This window comes from Leucoraja erinacea, chromosome 5, assembly GCF_028641065.1.
Source record: "Leucoraja erinacea ecotype New England chromosome 5, Leri_hhj_1, whole genome shotgun sequence".
NCBI classification, from domain to species: Eukaryota; Metazoa; Chordata; class Chondrichthyes; order Rajiformes; family Rajidae; genus Leucoraja; species Leucoraja erinaceus.
Window position 1 is genome coordinate 46,072,996 of NC_073381.1, and position 27,462 is coordinate 46,100,457.

A 27,462-nucleotide genomic window follows, 5' to 3' on the forward strand; every position below is an offset into this window, starting at 1 on the left:
CCTCAGTGGGAAACTTTGATTCCGCTGTGTGGGGATGTCTATGTTAAAGACTATCGTGTTCTGCGCTCTTTTTTATTCGTATGGCTGTATGGTGCCCACAAATTTTACTGTACCAATTGGTACATGTGACAATAAATGTTTCTTGTCTTGTCTTGTCACATCAAAACAAGCTTTCCCAAAATAACTCAAAAATTAAAAATCAGTAATCCATAACTTCGCCGATATCCTTAAACCTTTTAAGAAATAGATTATTAAAAAAAAACTATAAAAAAATTATCCCCAATAATTTCGCCTCACCTTTGGAACTTAGCTCCAGTCCACGTTTAAATCAAGGCTGTGTTAAGGGTGGACCCAATTGATCCTGAAAACTCAAAGTGAACAATAGCATTGCAGTAGTTGATGCTGGGTTAGTGCCATTGGATGGGATTTAAGGTAATATACATTAATAAGGCGACATTAAAAACATACCCTCTGTCTGCATTATATCTCAAATTTAAAATAAAGCTCCAGAGCTGTTATTACTGCTTTAATGTAAGTGGTAACTTTTACCCTCAACTATATTGGGAAAGGCAAGATCAACCATTAAAACAGGCAAGTCACAAAATGCTGGAGGAACTCAGCGGGACAGCAGGACTCTGGGGGAAAGGAATGGATGACATTTCAGGTCGAGCCCCTTCATCAGGATTCTCAAGACTGGTATTACAAACCACATTCAATATGGACTTTTGAAACGGGATTTATATTATCTGACATTCAATTGCAGTAAACATTCAGCAGGACAAGCAGCATGTGAAAAGAGGAACAAGTTCTCGTGAACGATCAAACGGAACATTAACACTGTTTTCCTTTCCGCAGGAAATATTGTAAATATTGTAAACGTTGTTGTTTCTTTTTTTAATTGTAAATACTGGTTCTGTTGTTTTGCACAATCCCGTAAGCATTGCCACTTTCATGTGTATGTGACAAATAAAGTTCTTGAATCTTAAATCTTGAATTTCTGGAAACATTAGATCAAATTGGACACCATATTTAGCATAAGATTTTTTTATTGAACTGGGTCTATTAAGTTAAAAATAAGTTGTTAATCTTCACTGAAAATTGTTATGTTCACAACAAATTTCACGTACAACAGAAAAATATATTTTATAAAAGTGGAACAAAATCGCAGTTTAGAATATTTTTTATTAGTAAAGTAGCTTATTGAGCAAGTTCTGTGGTCAATGACAATTTGTTACATAAGTTTCAGCAGGTTAACATTTTATATGTCCAGGTGCTCTTTTCAGATGGAATCGCTTCAAAAATTCTATTGTTAATATCACAACTCTTCAACCTGCTGAGTCACAGCGGCTTGATTTACCCAAAACAGATAAATGTTTTTCTTGGTCCAACCGCCACATTATTACAATAGGATGTTGTACCTAAATTTAATCTAAATATATTTTCAGACACTGTCATGAGTCCAAATCGTTATATTTCCAAATAATGCAGAATGGCATTTAGATATTCTCAGGTTGTTAGTAGACTGAGTTAATAGAGAAATATTAAGATTCAATTGGATTTTTTTGACGTAATTTAAAACAGTCAAAGAAATTTGAATTCTTAAGCTAAAGTCGCAGCATCAAAAAATAAAGTAGTTATGACTTTTGTAACTATCTTGTGAATGTAGGTATTTTACGAGTTACCAATTGAGTATTCGCAAAACAAGAATTAAAGCATGGATACAAAGGTAATTTTGAACAGGCTCTGTGGCTCAAAAAGTATAGTGCAATACTTAATGTACATATCATATTCCAAATTCTATTATCTTTACAGGCACAACAATCAGGTACTTGCCCCCATTCAAATAACAGAGAAAAAAATGATAAAAGCACGTTTATAGTCTTGCAAGTTATTTACAATCATAAATAGCAATTTGAGTATATTATCTTTACTGTTAAACAGTTTTGTTTTTAATTTTAAACAGCTGCAATTTTAAGGATTTATGTGAACTGTTAAGATTGTCGCTTTGTGGTTTTAGACCATTCTTAATATATCAAAGACCTGAGTATCCATAATTGTAGAGACTGCTGCACTTGTGCCTCTGCAAGTCGCATACATTTATATTTTTGGATAAGCTGAGATGGACCTAGCCATGTAAAACATGGCAGCAGTTAAACAAAAGTTTGAAACTGTACAAACTATCTGCAGTTATCAATGGAAAGATGACCAGGGACTGATTTTCCAAGAGGTCAGATACTACTTAATAATGCCAAGAAGTCAGATACTACTTAATCATGCTGAGTGAATTAAAGACAGGAATCCTTGGTATGAAATTTATCTTGTATGCTGAGTGAATTAAAGACAGGAATCCTTGGTATGAAATTTATCTTGTACATTCTAACAAGTTATTAGCCCAGAGAACCCAAATATCACCAAGAAAACCATCTCAAATTTTTAAAAGTAACATACTTTTGAATTTTCTCTTAAATGTAATCCTTTATCTTGTTCTCAGTTGGTCTATGGTTTCAAAATTTGCCCAGAACTGTTGCTAGTAGAGCCATCCTTATGTACATGCCATTTTCAGCCTGGCGGAAGTAAGCTGCCCGTGGGTCAGAATCAACTTCCACACTGAAGAGGAAGAGCAATAACATTACCAGTCATGACACAAATGTCTGGAGGTATAAAAATGGCAAACATTAATAAGCTAAATTACAATAAAAAGAACTGCAAATGCTGGAAAACAAACAAAAAAACGTTGAATGTTTCAAATTGAAGATAAATCAAAACTAGGAAAGGGGAAAAAGGGAAAAAATGTTGCATGAGATTGTTTCAGGGTATTAAGTCTAGAAGTTAGGATGTTCTTACAATTGTACAAGACATTGGTGAAGGCACATTTGGAGTACTGTGGTTGGGCAAGCTAGGACTTTATTCCTTGGGGGATAAACTCCCAAATTCACCCTAAAATCCCCAAAATAGCCTTTCCAACAGAAATCATTAAGAAAAAGACATAAAAATAAAGGGCATCGCATAGATTTGGTATAAAGAGGACAAACATTAATAAGCTAAGTTAAAAATAAAAAGAAATGCAGATTCCGGAAATCAAAGAAAAACAAATGTGCTAAATGTTTCAATTTCAGTGAAATACACCATCCCTTCAGGTACTGTTACCTGCAGTATTGCTGGGATGTCTCAATCTTAGTCAGATCCCACACAAGATGCTGGACTAGAAATATAATCCAATGGTGGAGCCAAAAGGAGGTTTAGTTGGATGTTATAAACATATGTGGCTTCTCACTCAGTGTCAGAAAGCAGTGTGTTAGAAAAGTGGATGGAAAGTAATGTTAGAAATGTTACATTCTGGGTGACTCTTGTGATGTCCAACTTTGTATTTATGGATCAATGACATGAACTGACAAAGATTACATGTGTCCATCATTTTTCACTAGAAATATTTACAAGTAAATTCCATGCCATTTAATATTAACATAATAAATGACATTATAATTCTGATTTCTAATAGCAAATGATGCTTTAAAAGGCAACAGGTAGACAAAAATACTGGAGAAACTCAGGGGGCGAGGCAGCATCTATGGAGCAAAGGAAATAGGCGACGTTGTGGGTCGAGACCCTTCTTCAGACTGATGTGGGGGTGAGGGGCGGGAAGAAGAAAGGAAGAGGCGGAGACAGTGGGCTGTGGGAGAGCTGGGAAGGGGGAAAGAAGGAGAAAGCAAGGACTACCTGAAATTGGAGAAGTCAATGTTCATACCGCTGGGGTGTAAACTACCCAAGCAAAATATGAGGTGCTGCTCCTCCAATTTATGGTGGGCCTCTGGCCATGGAGGAGTCCCAGGACAGAAAGGTCAAATTCGGAATGGGAAGGGGAGTTGAAGTGCTGAGCCACCGGGAGATCAGGTTGGTTATTACGAACCGAGCAGAGGTGTTGGGCGAAGCGATCGCCAAGCCTACGTTCGGTCTCACCAATGTAGAGCAGCTGACACCTAGAGCATCGGATGCAATAGATGAGGTTGGAGGAGGTGGAGGTGAACCTCTGCCGCACCTTGAACGACTGCTTGGGTCCTTGGATGGAGTCAAGGGGGAGGTAAAGCGACAAGTGTAGCATTTCCTACGGTTGCAAAGGAAAGTGCCAGGAGAGGGGGTGGTTTGGGTGGGAAGGGGCAAATTGACCAGGGAGTTACGGAGGGAGCGGTCTCTGCGGAAAGCCGAAAGGGGAGGAGATGGGAAGATGTGGCCAGTGGTGGGATCCCGTTGGAGGTGGCAAAAATGTCGGAGAATTATTTGTTGTATGTGATGGCTGGTAGGGTGGAAGGTGAGGACAAGGGGGACTCTGCACTTGTTACGAGTTGGGGGGGGGATGGGGAGTGAGAGCAGAGTTACGGGGTATAGAAGAGACCCTGGTGAGAGCCTCATCTATAGTAGAAGAGGGGAACACCCGCTCCCTAAAGAATGAGGACATTTCCAATGCCCTGGTTTGGAATACCTCATCCTGGGTGCAGCGTAGATGGAGGAATTGGGAGTAGGGGATGGAGTCCTTACAGGAAGCAGGGTGGGAAGAAGTGTAGTCCAGATAGCCATGGGTGTCAGTGGGTTTATAGCAGATATCAGTGAGTAGTCCGTCACCTGCGATGGTGATAGTGAGGTCTAGAAATGGTAGGGAGATTTCGGAAATGGTCCAGGTGTATTTGAGTGCCGGATGGAAGTTAGTGGTGAAATGGATGAAGTCAGTGAGTTCTGTATGGGTGCAGGAGGTAGCACCAATGCAGTTGTTGATGTAGCGGAGGTAGATTTGGGGGATAGGGCCATAGTAAGCCTCGAACAAGGATTGGTCAACGTATCCTACAAAAAGGCAGACAGAGCTCATCTATGGGCACGAGCCCATGTTTGTGCCCATAGCTACGCCTCGGGTAAACACACATATTTTCAGTAGACCCATGCACATGTGGGCACACACAAACTTTATTAGCTCAAGCTCTTACCTAACTTCATTCACACGTGGCAGTGGATGCATAACCACCATCTTCTTTTTGCCTCTCGTCATAATGTGAGGAGTAAGAATAAATTGTCCAAAACACTAGATTAATTGGAGATAAAATACAGTATTTTCTTAAGATTGCCGTGGACAGTCAGAGCAATTTAGTACTGAAGAAACATACAAACAGAAAATTGTTGCAGGAGTAGGCCATTCGGCTCTTCAAGCCAACACTGCCATTCAATATGATCATGGCTGATCATCCAAAATCAGTACCCCATTCCAGCTATTTCCCCATATACCATGATTCCCTTACCCCTAAGAGCTAAATCTAATTCTCTCTTGAAAACATCCAGTGAATTGGCCTCCACTGCCATCTGTGGCAGAGAATTCCACAGATTCACAACTCTCTGGGTGAAAGTTTTTCCTCATCTCAGTCCGAAATGGCCTACCCCTTATTCTTAAACTGAATTTAAAAAAAATCTTTGGGATTCCAAATGATTTTGACTCACTAGTTCAGAGTGATAGTTGATCTAGATTGAATAAAAAAACTAAATGTAACCAATTTACCTGCCTTTGCTTACATATAGCAATGAGGCAAGTATAGGCTCAGAAGTGATTGAGATACATTCCTTATATTAAAGAGATGCTGAATGAATGTTGATATGAACAAATGGCATAGATAAGGATCACTGATTTTTATATTGTAGATATTTAAAATGTTAAAGAAACTAAAAACACAAAAACAAAACCTATAGAATTATAGCACAGGGAGAAAATCCAAACCTCTGAAATGTTACTTTCAAAAAAAGAATATTCCATTATCTTTCAAAAAAGGAATTTCCTAAATATATCAATGAATCATTTTGAGATCCCAATAAATTGATTAAAATAAACCAAAATAAAAATAATTTAGGTAAAAGAGCAATGGTACAGAAAGATCTATTATTCTATTTACTGTACATTTTCCATTACCGCTTCATATTCTTCTTCCGAGTCAAATCTTTCTTTCTGGATCCTAGTCATGTATAATACATCTGTATCTGGTAGGGCCTCTTCCAAACTGTCAAATTCCTCCTGTATATACAGACAGATGTCAAGAAAACAATTGTGGCAGCACAGCAGTATATGACATTAAGAATGTCATGATATTCTATTTCCTTAAATTATAAGCATAATAAGCTGTTCCCAAACATGCTTACAACCATTTGGCAGGTTTCACATTTAGAACATAGAAAAGCACAGTACAGGAATTGGCTCCTTGGCCCACATTGTTTGTGCCGAATATGATGCGTAGTTAAACTGATCCTATCTACGTGTGCATGAGCCACATCCGTCTATTCACTCCACTTCCATGTGCCTTTCTAAAAGCTTGTTAAACTATTGTATCTGCCTTCACCACCACCACCCTATGCAATGCATTCTATACCGCATCTGTAGGTCCTGCCCTTGTTCGACATCCCAAAATGCAACACTTCACACTTTGCAGTATGAAATTCCATCAACCATTCCTTCGTCAACCTGGCCAATCGATCCAGATCCTGCAGCAATCTTTCACAACCATCTTCACAATCTGCAAAATCTCTCTGCAACCTCTCCCTGCAGCTGAAAGCCTCTAATCCAGGCAGCATTCTGGTAAACCTCTGCTTTCTCCCAAAGTCCTCCACATCTTTCCTGTAATGGGATGACCACAATACTCCAAATGTGGTCCAACCAAAGCCCCATAGAACTGCATCATGACTTATTGACTCCTGTATTTAAAGTCTAGCAATGAAGGCAAGCATACCAAATGCCTTCTTAATTACCATAACTACTTGCGCTACCAGTCTTAATGAGCTATGAACCTGGTCTCCAAGATCACTCTGCGCATCAATGCCATTAAGGGTCTTGCCATCAACTGAATACTCTCCCCTTACATTTAACCTCCCTAAGTACAACACATCACACTTGCACAGGTTAAACTCTGTCATTTCTCCACCCATTTCTGCAGTTGATCTATGTCCCGATGTTTCTTCTAATAGCCTTCCGGACTGCAACCCCTCCAATGTTGGTTGTCAGCAAACTTACTCACCAATCTTAAATCTATAGGTTAAGGGGGGACTTGATAGAGGTCTTTAAAATGATGAGAGGGATAGACAGAGTTGACGTGGACAAGCTTTTCCCATTGAGAGTAGGGAAGATTCAAACAAGAGGACATGACTTCAGAATTAAGGGACAGAAGTTTAGGGGTAACATGTGGGGGAACTTCTTTACTCAGAGAGTGGTAGCTGTGTGGAATGAGCTTCCAGTGGAAGTGGTGGAGGCAGGTTCAATTTTATCATTTAAAAATAAATTGGATAGATATATGGATGAGAAAGGAATGGAGGGTTATGGTCTGAGTGCAGGCAGATGGGACTAGGGGAAAATAATTGTTCGGCACGGACCTGTAGGGCCGAGATGGCCTGTTTCCGTGCTTTAATTGTTATATGGTTATATATCTACCTACGTTTATGGCTAGGTCATTTATATATATATATATCACAAACAGAAGAGGTCCCAGCACAGATCCCTGCGGAATTCCACTGGTCACAGACCTACAGCCAGAATATCTACCTTCCACCATAACCCTCCGTCTTCTATGACTAAGCCAAGTTCTGAATCCATACAATCAAGTCATCGTGAATCCCGTACAACTTAATTTCTTAGACTAATTATCTTATGATAGTTCCTTACATTAATTATATTTAAATTAAATGCAAATTATTTTTGTTTACCTGCTTAATTCCTCTGGATTCAAGAAAATGAATGATATTTTGGGGCATTCGGAGATTTCTGGGAGTAACATAGCGGAGATTAACACGATATAACGTGAGAAGGTAGGCGAGGGAATGCACTGTTCGTCCATGTTTCAGATCTCCAACCATTGTAATCTGTAGGTACATTCCAATGACAATTGGTAAAAAAATTGCCTTGATTGTATTTGGTACAAATTATAAAGAATGCTTTGAAAGTAGCTCCAGGTTGATATTCCTAATGCCTAATTTAAATTTCATTTCTCATCAATCTGTGATCTAAATGATCCTACGAGGGAATAAATGTTCCTTTCAGAACAGAATTATAGGCAGAACACATGCAAATATAATGTAACTAAGAGATTTTAACACTGCTTGCATACTATATATTGAAATAAATGCAATAATTGTTCGTAACCCTGAACCTGAACCAAATTTTTAGAGACATGCTGAGTGAGACAAGGATATGGCAGGTAGAATGTATAATAGGGAAGTTGTGGAAGTCATTCAGTTGGGTAGAATCAAGAGAAAAGCAGGGTCGTTTATGAGTGAGAAATTGAGAAGTGTTGGCATTCAGAGGATCAGAGTGGCCTCGTACACAAATCAGCAACCATTATTCAGTCAGAATACGTAAATAGGAAGGTAAATGGTAGGCTGCCCTTTTTTGCAAAATATCTTGAGTGGAAGACGAAATGCATTTTACAGCAACTATCTGCAGCCCTAATGACACCGCACCTGGATCAATGCGTCTGATCGCCACGCCAAGGAAGAATATTCTTGTAAAAGGAAATGGTTTACCAGATTTATTGCCAATTTGGGAAAACATTTATCAAGGAGAAATTAAACAGAATGAGCTAAGAATCAGTGTTTCAAAGATTGAGATGTAATCGTATTGAAAAATACAAAATCCTTACAGGGTTCAATAGGATAGATGGAGGGATCTGGGGTCCCTCAACTTGTCATGATTTAGGACAAATTAGAAGAAAGGTCTTCACCCATAAACCATACATCTTTAGAATTCTCCAACTAAAAAGGTTGTGGAGTCTCAGTCCCCGAGGAAAGGTGCAGTAAGAGATTACAGAGTTTGAGGGGAAAGTGGTGGTGAAGTAAAATATCACCCACAATCTTTCTGTATTGCAGAGCAGTACAGCAATCTAATTCTACGGTACACAAAAATGCTGGAGAAACTTAGTATCTATGGAGCGAAGGAAATAGGCAACGTTTCGGGCTAAAACCCTTCTTCAGACTGTTTTCATTTGAAATTTTGGATAAGCTTTGTCATACCCATGTCTATGATAGTGAATCAGGTGGTATAACCCAGTAAAATGGTGCAACCAATGTTCCTCTTGAAACGATCAGTGATGGCGAAACCAAAACTGACCAAAGAAATTAGCTCTGATTCTGAACTTGAGCATGATTCAGATGATGGCAGGACTAAGGCAGGATGAATATTTGATGGAGTAAAGCGGCGAATTGAGAAACGCCGAGCAGAAAATGCAATAAAGACAATGTTGGAGAAACTGAGCAGGTGAGGCAGCATCTATAGAGCGAAGGAACCCAATCCTTCGCTATATAGATGTTGCCTCATCCGCTGAGTTTCTTCAGCATTTTTGTCTACCTTTGATTTTTCCAGCATCTGTAGTTCTTTCTTAAGCATAAAGATAATGTTGATCTGCTATATTCAAACCTCTAGGTGTTTATAAAATGTATAAAATTATGATTCAATGGTCTTTTCAATTATGCATTCATTAATTATTGAATTCAATGTGGCCAAAATTTGTAAATATGGTGAGATCACTGGTGTTTATCATTATTATACCATAAAACCAACAGCAACTGAAGGATTTTCACATTCACTCTCAACAATTCTACTGTAATCCACAGGTTCTGCTGTTTGCAACCAGAAATAATCCCTGGAAACCAGCTGCATGGTCATGAATTTGAAGTCATTTTGCAAAACCTTTGCTGAACGTATCATAAAAATATTTCACTTTATTGCACGAGATACAAGTGGGTTTCATAATTTACTAAGCCGGGATTAACATTTAGCAGACTGACAAAAACTATATTTTATACATTGTGCTTCAATTTTCAATGATTATTCTAAAACAAAATGACTTTTAGAATATTTACTTATGTTAGTTAATTAAGCTTTTTTCCTTTTCCATGTTGATCCATTTAAGCATCCTTTAATAAGATTGGCTGCACAAACAGCTTATTGATAGTAGCTGATGAGCAACAAGGATCCCATTTCAAATACCAATGGAAAAGATTTATTTGCCACAATAAAAAGGTCAGTAGTTCAAACAAATGACCAAATTGGCAGTTTTAAAGTTCAAGTTCAAGTTACATTTATTGTCACATGCACCAATTGGTACAGTGAGATTTGAGTTACCATACAACCATGCAAATAACACGAACACAATACGCAATAAAGTTTAGTCATCTTCCTCTTTGTTCACCCGTTCGGGGCATTTGAACCATCCTCAGTCGCCGTTATGGATGGCTCGATGTACAGGCACTCCCGCCGGGATGATCGGAACTCCAGCGCTGGAACGGATCGGAACACACTCACGGTTTGGTGTTTCCGAATCGACCACGTCTTACCGGAGACCACGGCTTCCGATTCCACAGGCCGAGCTGGACGGAGCTCCAACACTGGCGACCCTCGGCAAGGGATCACCTCGCGCCATGATGTTAAAGTCAGCGCCACCCGCAGCTAGAAGCTCCACAAACCACAGCTCCACGATGTTAAAGTCAGCAGGCTCCGCGATGATAATTCAGCGCTGCGCCCGCTACTGAAGCTATAGCTGGTCTCCAGTAGGAAAGGCCGCGTCTATCCAGTTGGTAGGCTGCGAGGGGGGGGGGGGGGGGCGAAGATGCGACCCAGAGAAAAGACGCATCTCCGTCGAGGTAAGTGACTGGGAAACGGTTTCCCTCTATTCCCCGCACCAACCCCCACATAAGACATACTAAGAAACATCTAAACCATACTTTTAGACACACTAAAAATAACAAAAAGGGTGAAAGGACTGGCGAGTCTGCCACTACGATGGCGCATTAAGCACATTAAGATGGATAAATCACCTGGGCCTGACCAACTACATCGTCAGAAGTACATCTTTCATCTTGCAGAAAGTTTGAGGGAAAATTGCAATCGGCCTTTGGAGAGATATTTGCATCATCTTTAGCCGTAAGTGAAGTTCCAGAAGATTGGAGGGTGGTTAATGTGTACTTTATTTAGGAAGGGCAGCAAGGACAAGCCAAGGAAACTACAGACTGGTGATCCTGATGGCAATGGTGGGAAAGCTATTGGAGAGGATTCTTGGCGACAGGATCTGCCAGCATTTGGATAAGCAACCACAGATTTGGGATGATCAGCATAGCTTCATGCGTGGGAAATCATGCCTCCTATATATGACTTTTTTTCGGAGGATTAATGACAGCAGATGTTATTTGGATGGACTTCAACAAGGCCTTTGATAAGGTAGGCATAGTGGAGCAGTCTGGAAAGTTAAATTGCATGGAATCCAAGGTGAGCTAAGCAATTGAATTCAAAACTGGCTTAGCGGAAGGAGTCAAAGGATAGTTGTGAAGAGTTGTTTTTCTGATTGGAGGCCCATTGTAATTTATAACAGGATTAAAATCAGTTGGGAAGGTGGGCCCAGGGAAAGTAAATGAAATTTAACCCCGACAAGTGAGTGACGTTGCACTTTGATTAGTCAAACCAGTGCAGGTCGAACAAAGTAGATTGTAGAGCCCTGGAGAATGTTGCAGAAAATAGAGATCTAGGAGTACAGATGTACCCAGAAGTAGCAAGTCAGGTGGACAGCGATGTGAAGAGTCAAGAGTGTTTTATTGCCATATGTCCCAGATAGAACAATGAAATTCTTACTTGCTGCAGCACAACAGAATATGTAAACATAACACATAACGGGAGGAAAATAAAGTTCAGTGTGTATACACATACACATTTACTGAATTAACAAACAATTATAGTGCAATAATAATAATAACTGTCTATTGTAGTTCAGAGCTTATTTGGTGTTGTGATTAATAGCCTGATGGCTGAAGGGAAGGAGCTATTCCTGAACCTGGATGGATTTTCAGGCTTCTGTACCTTTTTGATGGCAATGGTCTGTACCTTCTTCTTGGTGGGCAATGCGCTGTGAAATGTCCAGCAGAGTGCACTTCCTTTGGCCAGGAAGATCAGGACTGCTGGTCTCTGCATACTAACATACTGTGTATGCGTGTGGCTGCACCGGCTTTCCAGAGGGCCATTGCAACGCGATTTCGAAAAATCCCTTTTGACTTACACAGTTCCCGCTGCACCAAAAAATCCCAGAGCATCATAAAGGACATTTCCCACCCCGGACACTCCCTGTTTGAACTGTTGCCGTCAGGCAGACGGTACAAACAAGGACAAGGACATAGACACAGTTGATACCAACTGTACAAGTCATTGCCGAGGATCGCAGGGGCGATACTTGGACTGGTGTTGTGTGCAGTTGTGTATGCATGCTTTGTTCGGATATTTATTTAGTTGTTTCTTCTTTTCTTTACCTTGTATGAGTGAATGTTTATGCTGCACTGTGGGACATTTTACATCGTTGTACATGGATGTTACAATGACATGGATCTATTCTATATGTGTTGGCTGCCTTTTCGAGGCAGCGACTTCGAAAAATCCCTTAGATGGCTGGGAGGTCATAGCTGGATACAAACATTGGGACATCATGATGCAACTGTACAAGTCATTGGTGAGATCACACTTGGGAGTGTTGTGTGCAGTTGCATAGGTTGGGACTTCTCTTCTTTTTGAGGAGTGACATTATTGAGGTGGACAACATCATGAGGAGCATGGATAAGGTGAGGTTTAAAAAACAATTGGCTTTAGGTGAGAAAAGAGTGAAGTCATTGGCAACTTTTCAAAGAGTGTGAATTGCCAGAGGAAACTGTTACAATAGTGACTTTTAAAAGATATGGACAGGAAAGGCTTAGGCCAAATTCAGGCAAATGGGACTAGCATGGTGAGCATGGACAAGGTGTGCCAAATGACTTTTTTTCTCTGCTGTACAGCTCTATGACTACATAATGCAACATCTTACATTGGTATAAAATAAATAAAATAGACAGCATATCTGTTATTGAAAAGCAACAACAACAAAAAAAGGCCTGAAAGATGAACTGTTTTTCTCTCTCCACGTGGTTGTTACCTGATCTGCTGAATATTTGCAATTTTTGGTGCAGAATTCCAATTGCTGATAAGAGTTCTTACCACCGGTATAACTGATTAATGCTTAAGATAGATTTAGCAATATCAAACATTACTGCAGCACAACTAGTATAAATTGAAGCAGCACTACTCACGGTCCATGTACTAAATACATTTCAAGAAATACAAACACATTTTAATTTGCTGAGAACCAGACACAGGACCCCGCTGAAAATTATCATTTATACTCAAATAATAGAAAATCTATTACCGTCATTCCATTCACCGTGCCCAGCTCCTCACGAATAGTGAAAATATCTAGCAGAGCCTGTGTTGGATGCTCACCAACACCATCTCCAGCATTAATAATAGGTTTTCGGCAATTTTTCGCAGCAAGCTGAAAAAAAGTAATTCAGTATTGGACTTGAAGTTAAAAGTATGTACAATTAAACAGGACATTTTATTTCAAAGTCTCGTCACGAGACTACATGAAGAACCTACCAGCCTGCATGCGCATCAATACATCGACGAATGGCGCGAGATTCGGATGGGGAAATGGACGTCGGGATTTCCCTGTGGTACATCATTAAAGTCGGAAGGTAAGTTTCACAGAAACTATTGCTTTCGACGCTGGTTTAGGTCCCAAGAATGGGGAAGCCTAAAACCAAGAGGAAGCGTGCAGCTGAAAAGTCAGCGGCAAATAAAGGCAACGGGAGAGGTTGGTGGCCGTCGGTATCAAGCTCGGAGACACTGGCAGGCACAGCCTGCACAGCAACCTGGACATCCAGTGGCACTGTTACTGTCTGCCTCCGCCTTCAGTCTGGTATCTTTTTTATTTTTTGTTATGTTTAAAGTATGCTTTTTTTGTATTTGTTTTGTTTTATGTGGGAGGAAGAGGGTATGGTAAGGAGGAAACTGTCCTTCAGTCGCTTCCTGGAGAGGATGCGACTATTATTCGAGTCGTATCCTCGCCCACCCCCCGACCACGGGAGGCCCCGACCATGGGTGAACATCTGGGAAGATCAGCGAGGAAGTTGACTGAACTTTGGTTCCTTCCCTCACATTGGGGAACTTTGGTGCCGCTGTGGGGATGTTTGTGTTTGTGCCATAGACTTCTGTGTTTTGTGCTTTTTTAAATTTGTATGACTAAGGAAAATAGCATTTTGTTGTCTCTTAATTGAAGACAATGACAATAAATTGAATCCAATCCAATCCAATCCAAACCTCTGCAAAAGCTCCGAAAGGGAGAAGTTTGTCGACCCCGAGTTCGGGGAAGGCCAAGACCAAAAAGACAATACTCGACAGGAAGGTACTGCTTCAATATCCATTGAGGATGTCATCTGTCAGCTCTCAAAACTGGAAAACCTGATTGAGAGGCTGGTCGAAGGGAATGTGCTCCACACACTGGCAACCGATACAGGTGGTTCCAGTCAGATGTCTGTGGCGGCAATACCTGGTCCAGGGTTGCATTATGATATCCCCCCACTCAGAGGCGGGGAAATTTAAGGATTATTACGTAGTAGACTGACTGCGGGGAAGTAGACAATGAACTCGAATTCCCCCAACAAGTGGATGATAAGCTTCATCTCAAGTCCAAAAAGGAGCTGCCGGCACTTGTGACAAAATTTGCCATCCCCTCAGGGATAGGGGAACCATTAGAGGAAGAACTGGCAAGTAGCATTGGTTACTTGACTTCTCACCAGTTGAATGAGAAGAACATGCAGGACACTGCTGAAAGGTATGCTAGTCCTGATAACTGCCAGACACTGGATGTTCCGAAGATTAATGCCACCATTTGGGACAATCTGATGGCAAAACAAAGTCAAAAGACTTAAAACTCCAGCGAGTTCAGAGATTTCTCAAAAGAGGGATTACGGCATTTGCAAGGTCGGTGGATGGAACTCAGCTGTCTGAATTGCAGCAAGACGTCTTAGCACTTCTATGTAATGCACAGTTTGAGCTCAATTGTGTTCGCAAGGATGGTATAAGGCCTGAGATAAACCCAAAATATGCTCAATTGTGCAAGGCATGTAATGTGCAGTCTGCAAAGTATATTTTTGGAGAAGATTTGAGCAACCAAGTAAAAACCTTGCAAGAGGAATTCAAGGCTGCTGTGGGTGTGGTAAAGACACCCTCTGTGGTAAGACTCGCAACTACCGGCATGCATATCATCCCATCCAAGCTAGCGGCAGAAACCACTACACTGAGACTGGTTGGAGCACCAGGCCAACACAATTAAGAGAGCCAGATGCCTTTTTTAGGCACAGGTTCAGTGCTCACCATGGAGGCAGCGCACTTCACATACTCAGTCTCGTCCCCCAGCAGGCTACAATGCCAGAGCCAAAGGGAGGGGACAGAACAAAATCAGCTGACTCTACCGAAGATTGAAGAAAAGTGGAGGATACCGACTCATTCTTGATGTCGCTAGTCTGAACACGTGCTTGGAATATAACCATTAAAGATGGATAATTTTCATTCAGCAAAACAGCTGATTGCAGATGATGCAAAATGCATGTTTCCAAAAACAAATTTGTGTATCTATCTATCTATCTATATATATATATAAAACTCAAATCAGTCCGCCTGCAGTACGGATCCCTTCCTGCCTTTCGATTCGTTGACGGCTGCTCCTTCCTCAGCTTCCAACACACTTCGAAACAATGCTGCAAGACAGGAACACTGAACTTTTCACTGCTGCAGCAGGCAGGGATTTTTTTTTTAAAGAGGCAGGGCAGTGCTGGAATCTTACTTTTAAGAACGGCTTCAGTTCCTGGAGGAGACTGAGCAGGCCCTGAGTGGAATATTTTTCACACCATTGGGATTAGCAGATAAAAAAGTCTGCACTTGGTCTAGTATATATTAAAAAAACAGTCCGCCTGCAGTACGGATCCCTTCCTGCCTTTCGATTCGTTGACGGCTGCTCCTTCCTCAGCTTCCAACACACTTCGAAACAATGTTGCAAGACAGGAACACTGAACTTTTCACTGCTGCAGCAGGCAGGGATTTTTTCTAAAGAGGCAGGGCAGTGCTGGAATCTTACTTTTGAGAACGGCTTCAGTTCCATTGGAGGAGACGGGTGCATGGTGGAATATTGGGTTGGGGGAATCACACCATTGGGAGCAGACCCAACGGGTCTGCACTTGGTCTAGTATATAATTAAAAGTCTCATCTTGACCACTTCCTGTCTGCGCTGTATATTGATTTTAGAAAAAAACGCTACCATGTATCGCTACGATTTTTCACTATCTTACTCGCAGTCCTCCTCAGCTGAGCAGGCCCTGAGGATTGTTCCCATCGATGAAAAATAAAAAAGTTATGAGTGTTTAAAAAACCTTGAGATCCTCTCGCCTGTCAATCACCTCGATGAAGGTGGCCCTTCCAGCGGAGGAGGGGGGCAGGACTATAAAACCCCAGAAACCTGGATGTGACTCAGTCACTCTGCAAGATCGCGAGGGAGAGGCCACAGCTCTCATTCTAAGCTGTGAATCAACTGAACTGTGAGTGTGCAATGTACTTGCAATAAATGGTTTGTTAGCCCTTAATGACAATGCCATGAGTTGTTTGGCCTGCTGCCCTGCCTGTGCTTGAAACTGTGATAGTATTCAAGAAGGTTTACTGCCATATATATGATGTGTGTGTGTGTGTGTGTGTGTGTGTGTGTGTGTGTGTGAGTGAGTGAGAGTGTGTGCACGCGTGTGAGTGTGTGTGTGTGTGTGAGTGTGAGCGTGTGTATGTGAGTGGTCTCAGTGACTGAGCTGCCAGCCCAATAATCCATTTGGCCCACAATGTCCATACTAGCCCTCTGGAAACCAGTCCCTTCGGACCACAACACCATTCTAGCGGTCCAGAAAGCCCACCCCACTGGCCAGCAATATTGGAATTGCGTTGGGGGACCAGCCCTCCCGTGTGAAGCTGGGACCCAACGGGTCCCACAGACTAGTTGTGTATAAAAGCTTTCAACAATCAAAAATAACACCTCAGATTTAATGTAGACTGTGCTGTGTGTTGAAAACAAAACAATGCTCTCAGTCATTTGGCCAAATGTACATACAGCTGACAACTCAAGTCTATTTAAAGTTACTAATTATCTGCTAGTGAACTCGGAAAATTGAACTGCGGAGTAAAATTCAATATTCAAATGATTCAAATACATACCTCAACTGCACCTGGCTCAGGATGGCGAAGAACCACTACATCCACATAACAACACATTGTCTGCACTGTGTCAAGCAGAGATTCCCCTTTCTGCACAGATGAAGTTGCCTCGGAAAAGTAAATCACAGAACCACCAAGCCGTTGCATGGCAGCTGCAAATGAGCTGCTAGTTCTTGTGCTGACTTCATAAAACATGGAAGCCATAACTTTACCCTGTTGGAAGAGAAAGGACAGATTTGGGATATCTCTTTTGACACTTGCCCTAGTGCTTTTAGCACTTCAGATTACAGTTCCTGTTTATCTAAAAGTTTCATAATTTACTTAAACCTGAATATTGTCTTTTCATAATTTCATTTTGCAACCACCTCGGAAAGACATTCCAGTCCGCCCTCATACTAAAATACAATCGCAAAGCCCGGGAGAAATGTGGGAACAGAGCGAGATACAAATCTTAGTTTTCCTCTTCTCACAACTATCTGAATTTGAAGTTAACATATTTACATTAACCACAGCTTCAATTTTTTTCCAGCCGTCTTCATTTACCATGAGATCTGGATATGGTGGGGATGGATGTTCCAGAATTGCTGCATTCCTTCCATCAAGGGTTATACCACAATAGTAGTAGGTAAGCGGTAGTAGGGAAGACATAGACCAGGAATAATCAGGAATTGAAGCTTATTTTCTGATCCAAATTATGTGTCATTTGGAAGGGAACCTACTGCTGGTGATAGTTCCTCATGTCTAAGCCCTTGCTCTTGGTGATAGAGGCTGATTTGGGAGGTGCTGTCAATGCTATGTGCAATAGTGCATTTATAAACAATACACACTAGCGAAGTGCATAAGCATATGGAGTGGTTGATGGATGGCGTCTAAGTTACTGATCTGCTCTTGTAGCCTGCTCTGCCCAGTCCACTTGAGTTTCTGATCACTAGAGCCAGGATGTTTAGGCACTAAAAAACTGAAATAGGCAGGCAAAAAGACATAATACAATTACAAAAAACGCATTTATTGACCCAAAAAGGCATGTATTTTCACCACCAAAATATGGTCACAAAATGATAATATAAAGGTACACTACATTAAATGACCAAAGTTGTCTGGTTGCACATAATTACTCACATTTTTTTTCAAATTATCTGGTGTTAAACTATGCCATCTGTCAGACAGAATATGCTTCATTTGTGAAAAACTTCTTTCTACCTCAGCTGAGGTCACGGGTGCATACCCAAAACAAGCTACAGTCTCTATATTCATGTCAATATCTTGTGCATTACAACTACCTTTGAGAACTTTAGCTATGTTTTGTATTTCTTCAAGATCTTTGTTAGCTAAAATCACTCAAATTTTCCTTGTACGTCTTTACCTACATCGCCAGGAATTTTACCAATATCGTCAGTTACTTTGTTGAAAACCTGCAAGTTATTCACTAATGTTTCGTCACGTTTCTCAAGGCAAGTGATAAGCTTGTGGGAAGTTTGCAAACTTGGAAGCAATAAACACAAGATCGCAGTTGAGGGACTTTTTCTGCATGATTTCACTGACAATCCTGACTACAGCAGATTCTTCTTCTTCAAAACATTTGACGATTTATTTTATCTTTTCAAAATTTGCAGCATAGTAGAGTACAGCTGAGAGCCATGTACCCCACCTAGTCAAAACATGCTGAGGAGGTAGCAGATTCTCGGGTGCCATTTCCTTGAACAACTGCACGCGTGACGGTGCTTTGAGGAAGATTTTCTTGACATTGGAAACTAGGCGATTGACATTTGGGAACAAGCTATGTATAACCATATAACAATTACAGCACGGAAACTGGCCATCTCGGCCCTACAAGTCCATGCCGAACAACTTTTTTCCCTTAGTCCCACCTGCCTGCACTCATACCATAACCTTCCATTCCCTTCTCATCCATATGCCTATCCAATTTATGTTTAAATGATACTCCACCACTTCCACTGGAAGTTCATTCCACACCGCTACCACTCTCTGAGTAAAGAAGTTCCCCCTCATGTTACCCCTAAACTTCTGTCCCTTAATTCTGAAGTATGTGCTTGGCAATTCTATGAAGTCCTTGAGCTAAGCATGACACATGCAACATTTTGGGGAATAAAACTTTAAGAGCACGGGCAACTTTTTTCATGTACGGAGCTGCATCAGTCACAAACAGAAGAACATTCTCGTGTTTTATACCAAGTACAGCAAGTGAAGATGTAAACAACTGAGCAATAGTTGAGCTGTTTGACTTCTCCAATACTTCCAATGTCAACAAATACTCCTTTGATGGTTGACCTGGCTCCAGTGTACCGATGACCGCATTGGCAACATATCTCCCCACAGCATCAGTTGTCTTGTCTATTGAAATCCAATTTTTGTTGCATGCAACTTCATCTCTAATTTTCTGCACAACAATGTTGAAGTTGCTGTCAACATAATTTTTCCGTAATGATGGCTCGCTCGGTATATGTTCCACTGTGTATTTCTCTAAAAAAACCTCAGAGAGATTTGTTTTCCAATTTCCACAGTGGAATTCCAGCAACAAGAATGCCTTGCACAGATCACTCGAAAACTCAGATTTGCGATTGGAGCCAGCAGTAAATGCAGCGAGGAGACAAGCTTGGGTATTTCGCTTACATTGTTTACACCCCAACGGTATCAAAATTGACTTCTCTAATTTTAGTTAGCCCTTGTCTTCTCCCTCCTCCCCCTCCCCTTCCCAGCTCTCCTTCTAGTTCTACTGTCTCCGCCTCTTTCTTTCTTTGTTTCTTTTAAGAAGTGTGGAATGGCACCCAATACCAAAGTCTCCTGATAAGGTCTCAACTATCAAAGACCGAGATGAGAAGAAATTTATTCATAGTGATATGAATTTTCAATGACAGGCATCGTCATAAAATATATATGAAAGGACAATACCGACAGATTTCCAGAATACAGAGAAATCAAGGACTATGATCTGACGAAGAGGTCACATAACTTATCCCTGCCATTTGCTACATTCTTACATTCTGGGCTATTCAGACATGATAGTTATACTTCAGTTCTGCATAGACCAGAAATAAAGATGTGCACTTGTTTGATAAATTGACTCATGCTAAATTATGTAGTCAAATCCAAATACAACATCTTAGGGGGTAGAATTTAACAAAATCTGCATCTTTTCTTTCAGATTATTCTCTGGATACGAGAGATATCAACATTTTGAGCAATATCACTATTATTGACACTAAATGACATAAACACACAAAACAAAAACACCCAGCTTCTAAATATTATAAACTAAATAAAATTGTTAGACAAACCTTCAGAATATCCAAACTGCGATCTTTCTGCACTGTTAAGCGCAGGTTATGAGCAACATTGAACAAGTGCGACAACTACAAGAAAAAACGTTTTATCAGAAAATCAATATCCACAAATAATTCCAGATGTACATATACACAAAATCAACACTCCTATTACAACTTTTCATGCAGTTGAAACATTATGACAATTAGTTACTTTTATGTGGGCTTTATAATCAAGATTGAAATTGATGGATATATGGAACAAGCTGCCAGAGGAGGTAGTTGATGCAAGTACTATAATAACATTTAAAAGACATTTGGATAGAAAAGGTTTAGGGGGATACGGGCCAAATGTAGGCAGGTGAGTGAGGCATAGAGTCACACACCACGGTAACAAGCCCTTCAGACCAACTTGCCCAGGGCGACCAAAATGCCCCATCTACTGTACACCTGCCTGCATTGGGCTCATATCCCTCTAAACTTTGCCTGTCCATGTGCCTCTCTAAATGTATTTTGAATCTTGTTATGGTGCCGGCTTCGACTATCTCCTCTGGCATCTCGTTCCACATATACATTGCCCTGTGTGAAAAAGTTGCCTCTCAGATTCATATTAAACTTTTCCCCTCTCAACTTGAACCCATCTTCTGGTTCTTGACTCCTACTCTTGAGAAGACTGTGCATTTTCCCTATCTATCCCCCTCATGATCGCATACATCTCTATAAGATCACCCTTCATCCTCCTGAGCTCCACGGAATATAGTCTGGGTCTGTCCAAGCCCTCCCTATATCTTGGTTGGCACCAGCAAGTCACCATGCTGTATGGCTTTATGACCATGAAAATGTATTACCAACTTACTTGCAACTCGTGTTAAAACATTTACCTTCTTTTTTTAAAAAAGAGCTTTCCTGCTCAGTTGGTAACTTCAATGTCATGATATTCTGTCTATATTTTAGAATTTAAAGATACAACATGGAAATAGGCCCTTCAGCCCACTGAGTCCACACTGATCGTCAATCACCTGTTCCAACTTGTTTTATATTATCCCATTTTCCCTACACATTCAGGGTGATTTTAGAGAGACCAATTAACCAACAAACCCATATGACTTTGGGATGTGCAAAGAAGCTGGAGCACCCAGAGGAAACTTGGGCAATGTACACACTCCACATAAAATCACCCATGGTCAGGATTGAACCCAGGTCTCTGGTGCCTTGAGACAGAAGCTCTACCAGCTGCACCACTGTGCCGCCCTTTATTTGGGTGCTCAGTGTTTGAAACAGAGTTTAAGTGTTAAATCCTTATCACTTAGTCTGTATTCCTAAGTTTCCCTTTGGAAAACTTTGGTTTCTTATTTTGACTTAAAGCCTCTGACAAAGTTCTACAAATTGGTAGTGTATAGAATTTTCCTTCTTGCAGCATGCAAGGTCAATGTGTCAGCTTCGTAAGAAAATCAAAACTTAATGTGAATTTGTTCCAATATTGTGGATTAACACAGGATAGTCATATTACCATTGGGATTTTCATTTCCATTTTAAACTGGTGCAGGCACTACGAACTGCAGGTGATAGTTTACAAAAAATGACACCGTGCTGGAGTAATTCTGGGTCAGGAAGCATCCCTGGAGAACATGGATAGATGACGTTTCAGGTTGGGACCCTTCTTCTAGATGATGGCATGTCGATCAACATCAGTTTCACGACACACAAAGATCAACACCAGAACAGAAACCACATATCATCAGAATTATAAATTGAAACAAATAAAAGGTGATCACCTGGTCTTTTGAAAACTGTCTAACTGACAGAACATGCTGCCCAACGAAATAATGTAAAAGAGGAGAGTATGGATGAGGAGCAGCCTGTGCTGCAAGATTCTGTGGCGATAGAAGCCTCGAAACAGGAGGAGGATATACATAACCATCTTGACTCATTGGATCTTTTGACATAAGAAAAAAACAAGTAGATGATCAAAATTAGTTGAAGTTAAAGGCATACTCTTATGCAAATATTCAGTTTGCCTTGCAACATTCTTATAGGTTCACATGTTATATTTCGTACCTATTCACAGAAAACTGATTAAGCTTCACCTGTTAAAAATGCAAGTTATTTACTGAATCATGAAAAGGTGTCAACTTCAGTTAAAATGACATGTCCATTCAAACAAAGCAGCAAAATTTGTACAGTTAAGTTCATAATTAATTATTGCAACAATACCCAATTATATATTCAAAACCTTGTGCAGTTATGAATGCCATACAATCCACAACTGTGCTCAGGGCCCAAGCTCATCATGACAAGCACATGTGCCTCTACATCAAACCATATTTTGCAAACAAAAGCAGAAAAGCAGCCAGAATCCTTAATCAGTATTAATAAGACAAGACAACTCCAAAATCAGCAACATTAAATTATCAGAACTACCAAAAGCTTCACAAGCACGTTTCACTAAGGTTTCACTGAGATTTGACGGCTGTGCAGTACGATGACATGCAAAGAAGCAGCAGATTCAACACTGCAAAATAAATTTTCAGTAAAGCAGCAAAGCATTCTCAGAGGAGAAGAAAAGCTGGGGTTATCTGCCGTTAGAATTACCAACATTCCAGAGTACTGAAATTTTTAAACTGCTGCTGCATTTCACACCTTGTTCGATGAATTTCTTGACTGTTTTGTCCTTGTATTCTCCTTCAGCTGTTTAAATCAGAGCAAGCAGAATCAGCAAGTGATTGAGTCAAGCAATACCAATTAGAAAAGATAAGCACGCGTTGCAATTTACAAAACATTTCTTCATGTGATGATGAGATGGCGTACTTCTATGCGATCCATGTATCTATTAGATACATTTTTTTTTAAAGTCAATACCATTATGAAATCCATTATATAATATAAGGCCATTAATGTGAGAAAGCTTTTTAAGCGATTCACAGCCAAGTGATTATACCACTGAAAACAAAGGTGTGAAATCGTTAGTGTGCCTGTCGCAATAAAGCTATAGATTTGCATCCAAACTTGCATACTGCAAGAAGTGGCTTGTTCATTTCAGACTCCTTCCCAACCCATTCAAAGCAACAATTCCACAAATCTGCATTTGAAATATAGTATCTCCGAGCATGTTCCCTACCTTTCATCTTAGTGAACTAAACCATTGTTAGGTGTCAATATGTGTTAAATAAAAGGGTTACTGTAGTAAAGATTCATTGTGTAAATGCATACCTACCAGAAGAGAGCTGTACTATCATTGCAAACTGAACAATGAAGATTCCAAGTTACAAACTGAGAACAATGCATTGCTTGAACAGTGACTGATTTGCTCTTTTAATTACATTTCATACTCATCCATGAGGGTAGAACATGGGAAAAATATGGACTATTGTCTATTTAGAATCTATTATCCACAAATTCTGATAATGTAATACGTTTATAATAAAAAGCAATTTAAACAGAGCTGAACAGTATTCTGAGAACATTAATTATGGATAATGACAGTACTAACCACAATATTTGTGCAATTAAATTACAAAAATTGAATCATCTATTCTACCCATATTTTCTGGGTGGTTAGACGATGTGCCAAAGTAGCAAATGCCAGAAAATAATAACAATACAACTGACAACATTTCACTTTTTTCAACATGCGATGCGACTTAAAGTTTCCTTTAACAGAATTCAGCATTTGATAATCTGGATTTTCAAAAAAAACCTTTGACAAGGTCCCACACAGGAGAGTAGTGTGCAAAATTAGAGCACATGGTGTTGGGGGTAGGGTATTGAGATGGATAGAGAACTTGTTGGCAGGAAGCAAAGAGGAGGAATTAACGGAACCTTTTCAGAATGGCAGGCAGTGATTAGTGGGGTGCCGCAAGGCTCGGTGCTGGGACCCTAGTTGTTTACAATATATATTAACGATTTAGACAAGGGAATTAATTGTAGCATCTCTAAGTTTGCGGATGACACAAAGCTGGGTGGCAGTGTGAGCTGCGAGGAGGATGCGAAGGCTGCAGGGTGATTTGGACAGGTTGGGTGAGTGGGCAGATGCAGTATAATGTGGATAAATGTGAGGTTATCCACTTTGGTGGCCAGAACAGGAAGGCAGATTATTATCTGAATGGCGTCAGATTAGGAAAAGGGGAGGTGCAACGAGACCTGGGTGTGCTTGTACATCAGTCACTGAAAGTAAGCATGCAGGTACAGCAGAATGAAGAAAGCCTTCATTGCGAGAGGATTTGAGTTTAGGAGCAAGGAGGTCTTACTGCAGTTGTACGGGCCCCTGGTGAGACTGCACCAGGAGTATTGTGTGCAATTTTGGTCTCCTAATTTGAGGAAAGACATTATTGTTATTGAGGGAGTACAGCGTAGGTTCACCAGGTCAATTCCCGGGATGGCAGGACTGACATATGATGAATGGGTCGGCTGGGCTTGTCTTCGCTGCAATTTAGAAGGATGAGAGGAGATCTTATAGAAACATATAAAATTCTTAGAGGATTGTTCCCGATGTTGAGGGAGTCCAGAACCAGGGGTCACAGTTTAAGAATAAGGGGTAGGCCATTTAGGACTGAGATGAAGTCCAAGTTGTTAGGACTTGAAGTACTCTATTCAGTGCTAACACTGACACAACCAATTCACAAAACACCAGTCTAGATTCTGCAGTGAAAATGATAATGAAAATCTGCACTGACCATGATTATACCGTGAAGCTAAAATAACTAATGCCTATCTGCAGTCTCCCACTCAAGGAAATTAAAAAAACTGGTGTTGCAATGCATTTATAAATTACTCCAACTGTAAATAACATTGCCTGGAAATATTTGGCTTGGAACAGGCTCACTGCTGAGCAGCATACCGTTCAGATTTTCCAGATGCTCATAGGAAAGAGCCTACTTTGCTGACTTAAAACTTTTGGGGACTCCAGCACTGTAGCGAAAGACAGGGAGAATTAATGGTGGAAATGTGCAGTGGGCATTCATGCTGGGTGATCTCAGGACTAAGGAAGCCCTACTGCTGATCACCATATGGCTGCTGATCTCTACATGAAGTCCAGTGGAAGAGAATGTTGAACCACAAGACACCAAACAATACCAAGTTCAGGATTCCTGCACCGATTGCACATGTGTGAGAGTTCTAGACTTGGCAATTATTCCTTTTTTGCATTAATGGTTTGTCACACGAGATGCAACTAAGCTTTAGAAGATGCATACCAAATAGACTAAATTATTTTTCTTTGTATACTGCCATTCCACACTTCTTAAAATAATGAATAATTATTTTTTCAATGTCTTTGATATTTTAACATCTATCATAATATTACGTCAATGGTCCATCACATTTTATATTTTGTAATTGCTTCTTGATTTGTTGAATGTAAGAATTCCTTACTGTAAGTGATATTTGGATAGTAAATTACATCATTATTGCTAGATTCCAACTATCTCCTTGAATAACTGCATTTCACTTCCTTATGTCAGTGAAAAGATTAAATACGCTGCATTTCTTTACGGCTGATCACCAGACTAACCACACAATTGAAAACTTACGCAAATAAAAGAAACTGGAAAATTACCTTTTTAACCAGAAGATTTTTTAAAGTTAGATATTGAACTGAATATTGAATTTTAAGTTGATTTTGTTTGCATAACCGAACAAAACTAAAAATTCCAGGCCATCTATTGATCATACTGTTTATGCCACCTATATTATCCTACGCAAGACCATGTTACATCACAAATGGAGGAGGAAATTTAAGACTTACCATTTAGAAGTCCAGGATCAGAAGAGCGATGGATTCTTGGAGGGAGATGGAACCTGGCATCCACAGCTGGGCCACTAGTCATTCTGCGTGGGCTTGCTGGCCTAGTGCGGATCGTTTCAGTTTGAATTGAATGCTTTGAATGCTCTGGAGTCTTTAAAGAAAAAATAATTATGCAGATACCTTGCAGGTAAATTAATCAGTTGTCTTGTATGATAAGGTAAACGAGAAATCTTAAATGCCAATGACTGAAACCTATGGGAAATTACTTGCATACCTGCCACACAAATGTCATGTTCAAGACGTCAATGCAATATTGAAGGAGTTTGATAGACTTTAGTTTCAAAAGTTTAAAAAAAGGATCTTTTTTGAAATCACTTATGTGATTTTACGGGTAGTGTGTTGGATAGTCAAACGCCCATTTCTTAAGGAAAGATTACCATTTTTAAATAGCCTAGGCGTCCTAACCTTCTGCACATATGAATCAGAATAGAATATTATTTGTATATCTAATTTACATTAATTTATAGGCCAATGGAAGGAATTTAGGATTGCTGTAAATAAATCGGAGGAGAAGACGGCCGCGCCAAAATTGCGGGGGATAGAAAAGCCCAAGTGCAGGTTGTCACATAGCAGCTGGATAAGCAAGTGAATCAAGTGCAGCCAAACAGGGGATCACACTGGGCCAGGCCGACTCCTACTTCATTGATCCAGTGCCACCAAACTTAAAGTGAGAAAGTAAGAAATTGCATATTTCCTTTTGCCATTTTGGACTTTTCAGACTTCCAGGTCGCAAAATGACACCGGAACTTGGTGACTCTGTACCTGCTGTTCCAGAAAAGGATCCATAGTACTCATGTATAATGTGATTTGACTGGATAACATGCAGAACAAACATCTCACTGTATCTCTATATGCATGGTAATAAATAGCTAACTAACATAAGAGATTACCAGTCAAACCTCTGGGCCACGCCAATCCCCAGCAGAACAATCCTATTCATCCCATTCCCATGCTGATGTCCTGAAGCCCTGCAATTTATCCCTTCTTCCGTGCCCGTCAATCTCCCTTTGATTCTTTTATCAATTACCAACATTAGGGGTAATTAACAGTAGCCAATTCACCTACAAGTACTTTGGAATATAGAGCAAAACCAGTGTATCAGCAGAATTTTTTCAAAACGAGCACAAATATAAACCATGTAACAACAAGATTCACTGTCACCAAATATCTTAGACCTACATAATGAGAACCAAATCACTGCAAACTGTTGAAAGTGGCAAAATCACTTACTTGCTAGGTACCAAGGTTGAGCTAAATATTAAGCAAGTATC

General features: G+C 40.3%; 1 protein-coding gene across 4 annotated transcripts in view; it reads right to left on the minus strand.

The window, feature by feature from the left end:
• Positions 1-1,162: 1,162 nt before the first annotated feature.
• cad (carbamoyl-phosphate synthetase 2, aspartate transcarbamylase, and dihydroorotase) overlaps positions 1,163-27,462 on the minus strand; it is a 98,255-nt gene continuing 71,955 nt past the window's right edge. For 2 of the 4 annotated variants that reach the window (XM_055635505.1, XM_055635508.1), the window contains exons 35-44: positions 26,132-26,282; positions 23,029-23,076; positions 22,164-22,324; positions 20,404-20,478; positions 17,108-17,320; positions 13,224-13,349; positions 7,720-7,875; positions 5,930-6,043; positions 4,974-5,068; positions 1,163-2,607 (exon numbers count right to left, since the gene is read on the minus strand). In XM_055635505.1, the coding sequence (XP_055491480.1) occupies positions 2,505-2,607; positions 4,974-5,068; positions 5,930-6,043; positions 7,720-7,875; positions 13,224-13,349; positions 17,108-17,320; positions 20,404-20,478; positions 22,164-22,324; positions 23,029-23,076; positions 26,132-26,282 (1,242 nt within the window). In that variant the 3' untranslated portion in view covers positions 1,163-2,504. The remainder of the gene's footprint in view (positions 2,608-4,973; positions 5,069-5,929; positions 6,044-7,719; positions 7,876-13,223; positions 13,350-17,107; positions 17,321-20,403; positions 20,479-22,163; positions 22,325-23,028; positions 23,077-26,131; positions 26,283-27,462) is intronic. The other 2 variants (XM_055635506.1, XM_055635507.1) reach the window with 2 other exon arrangements.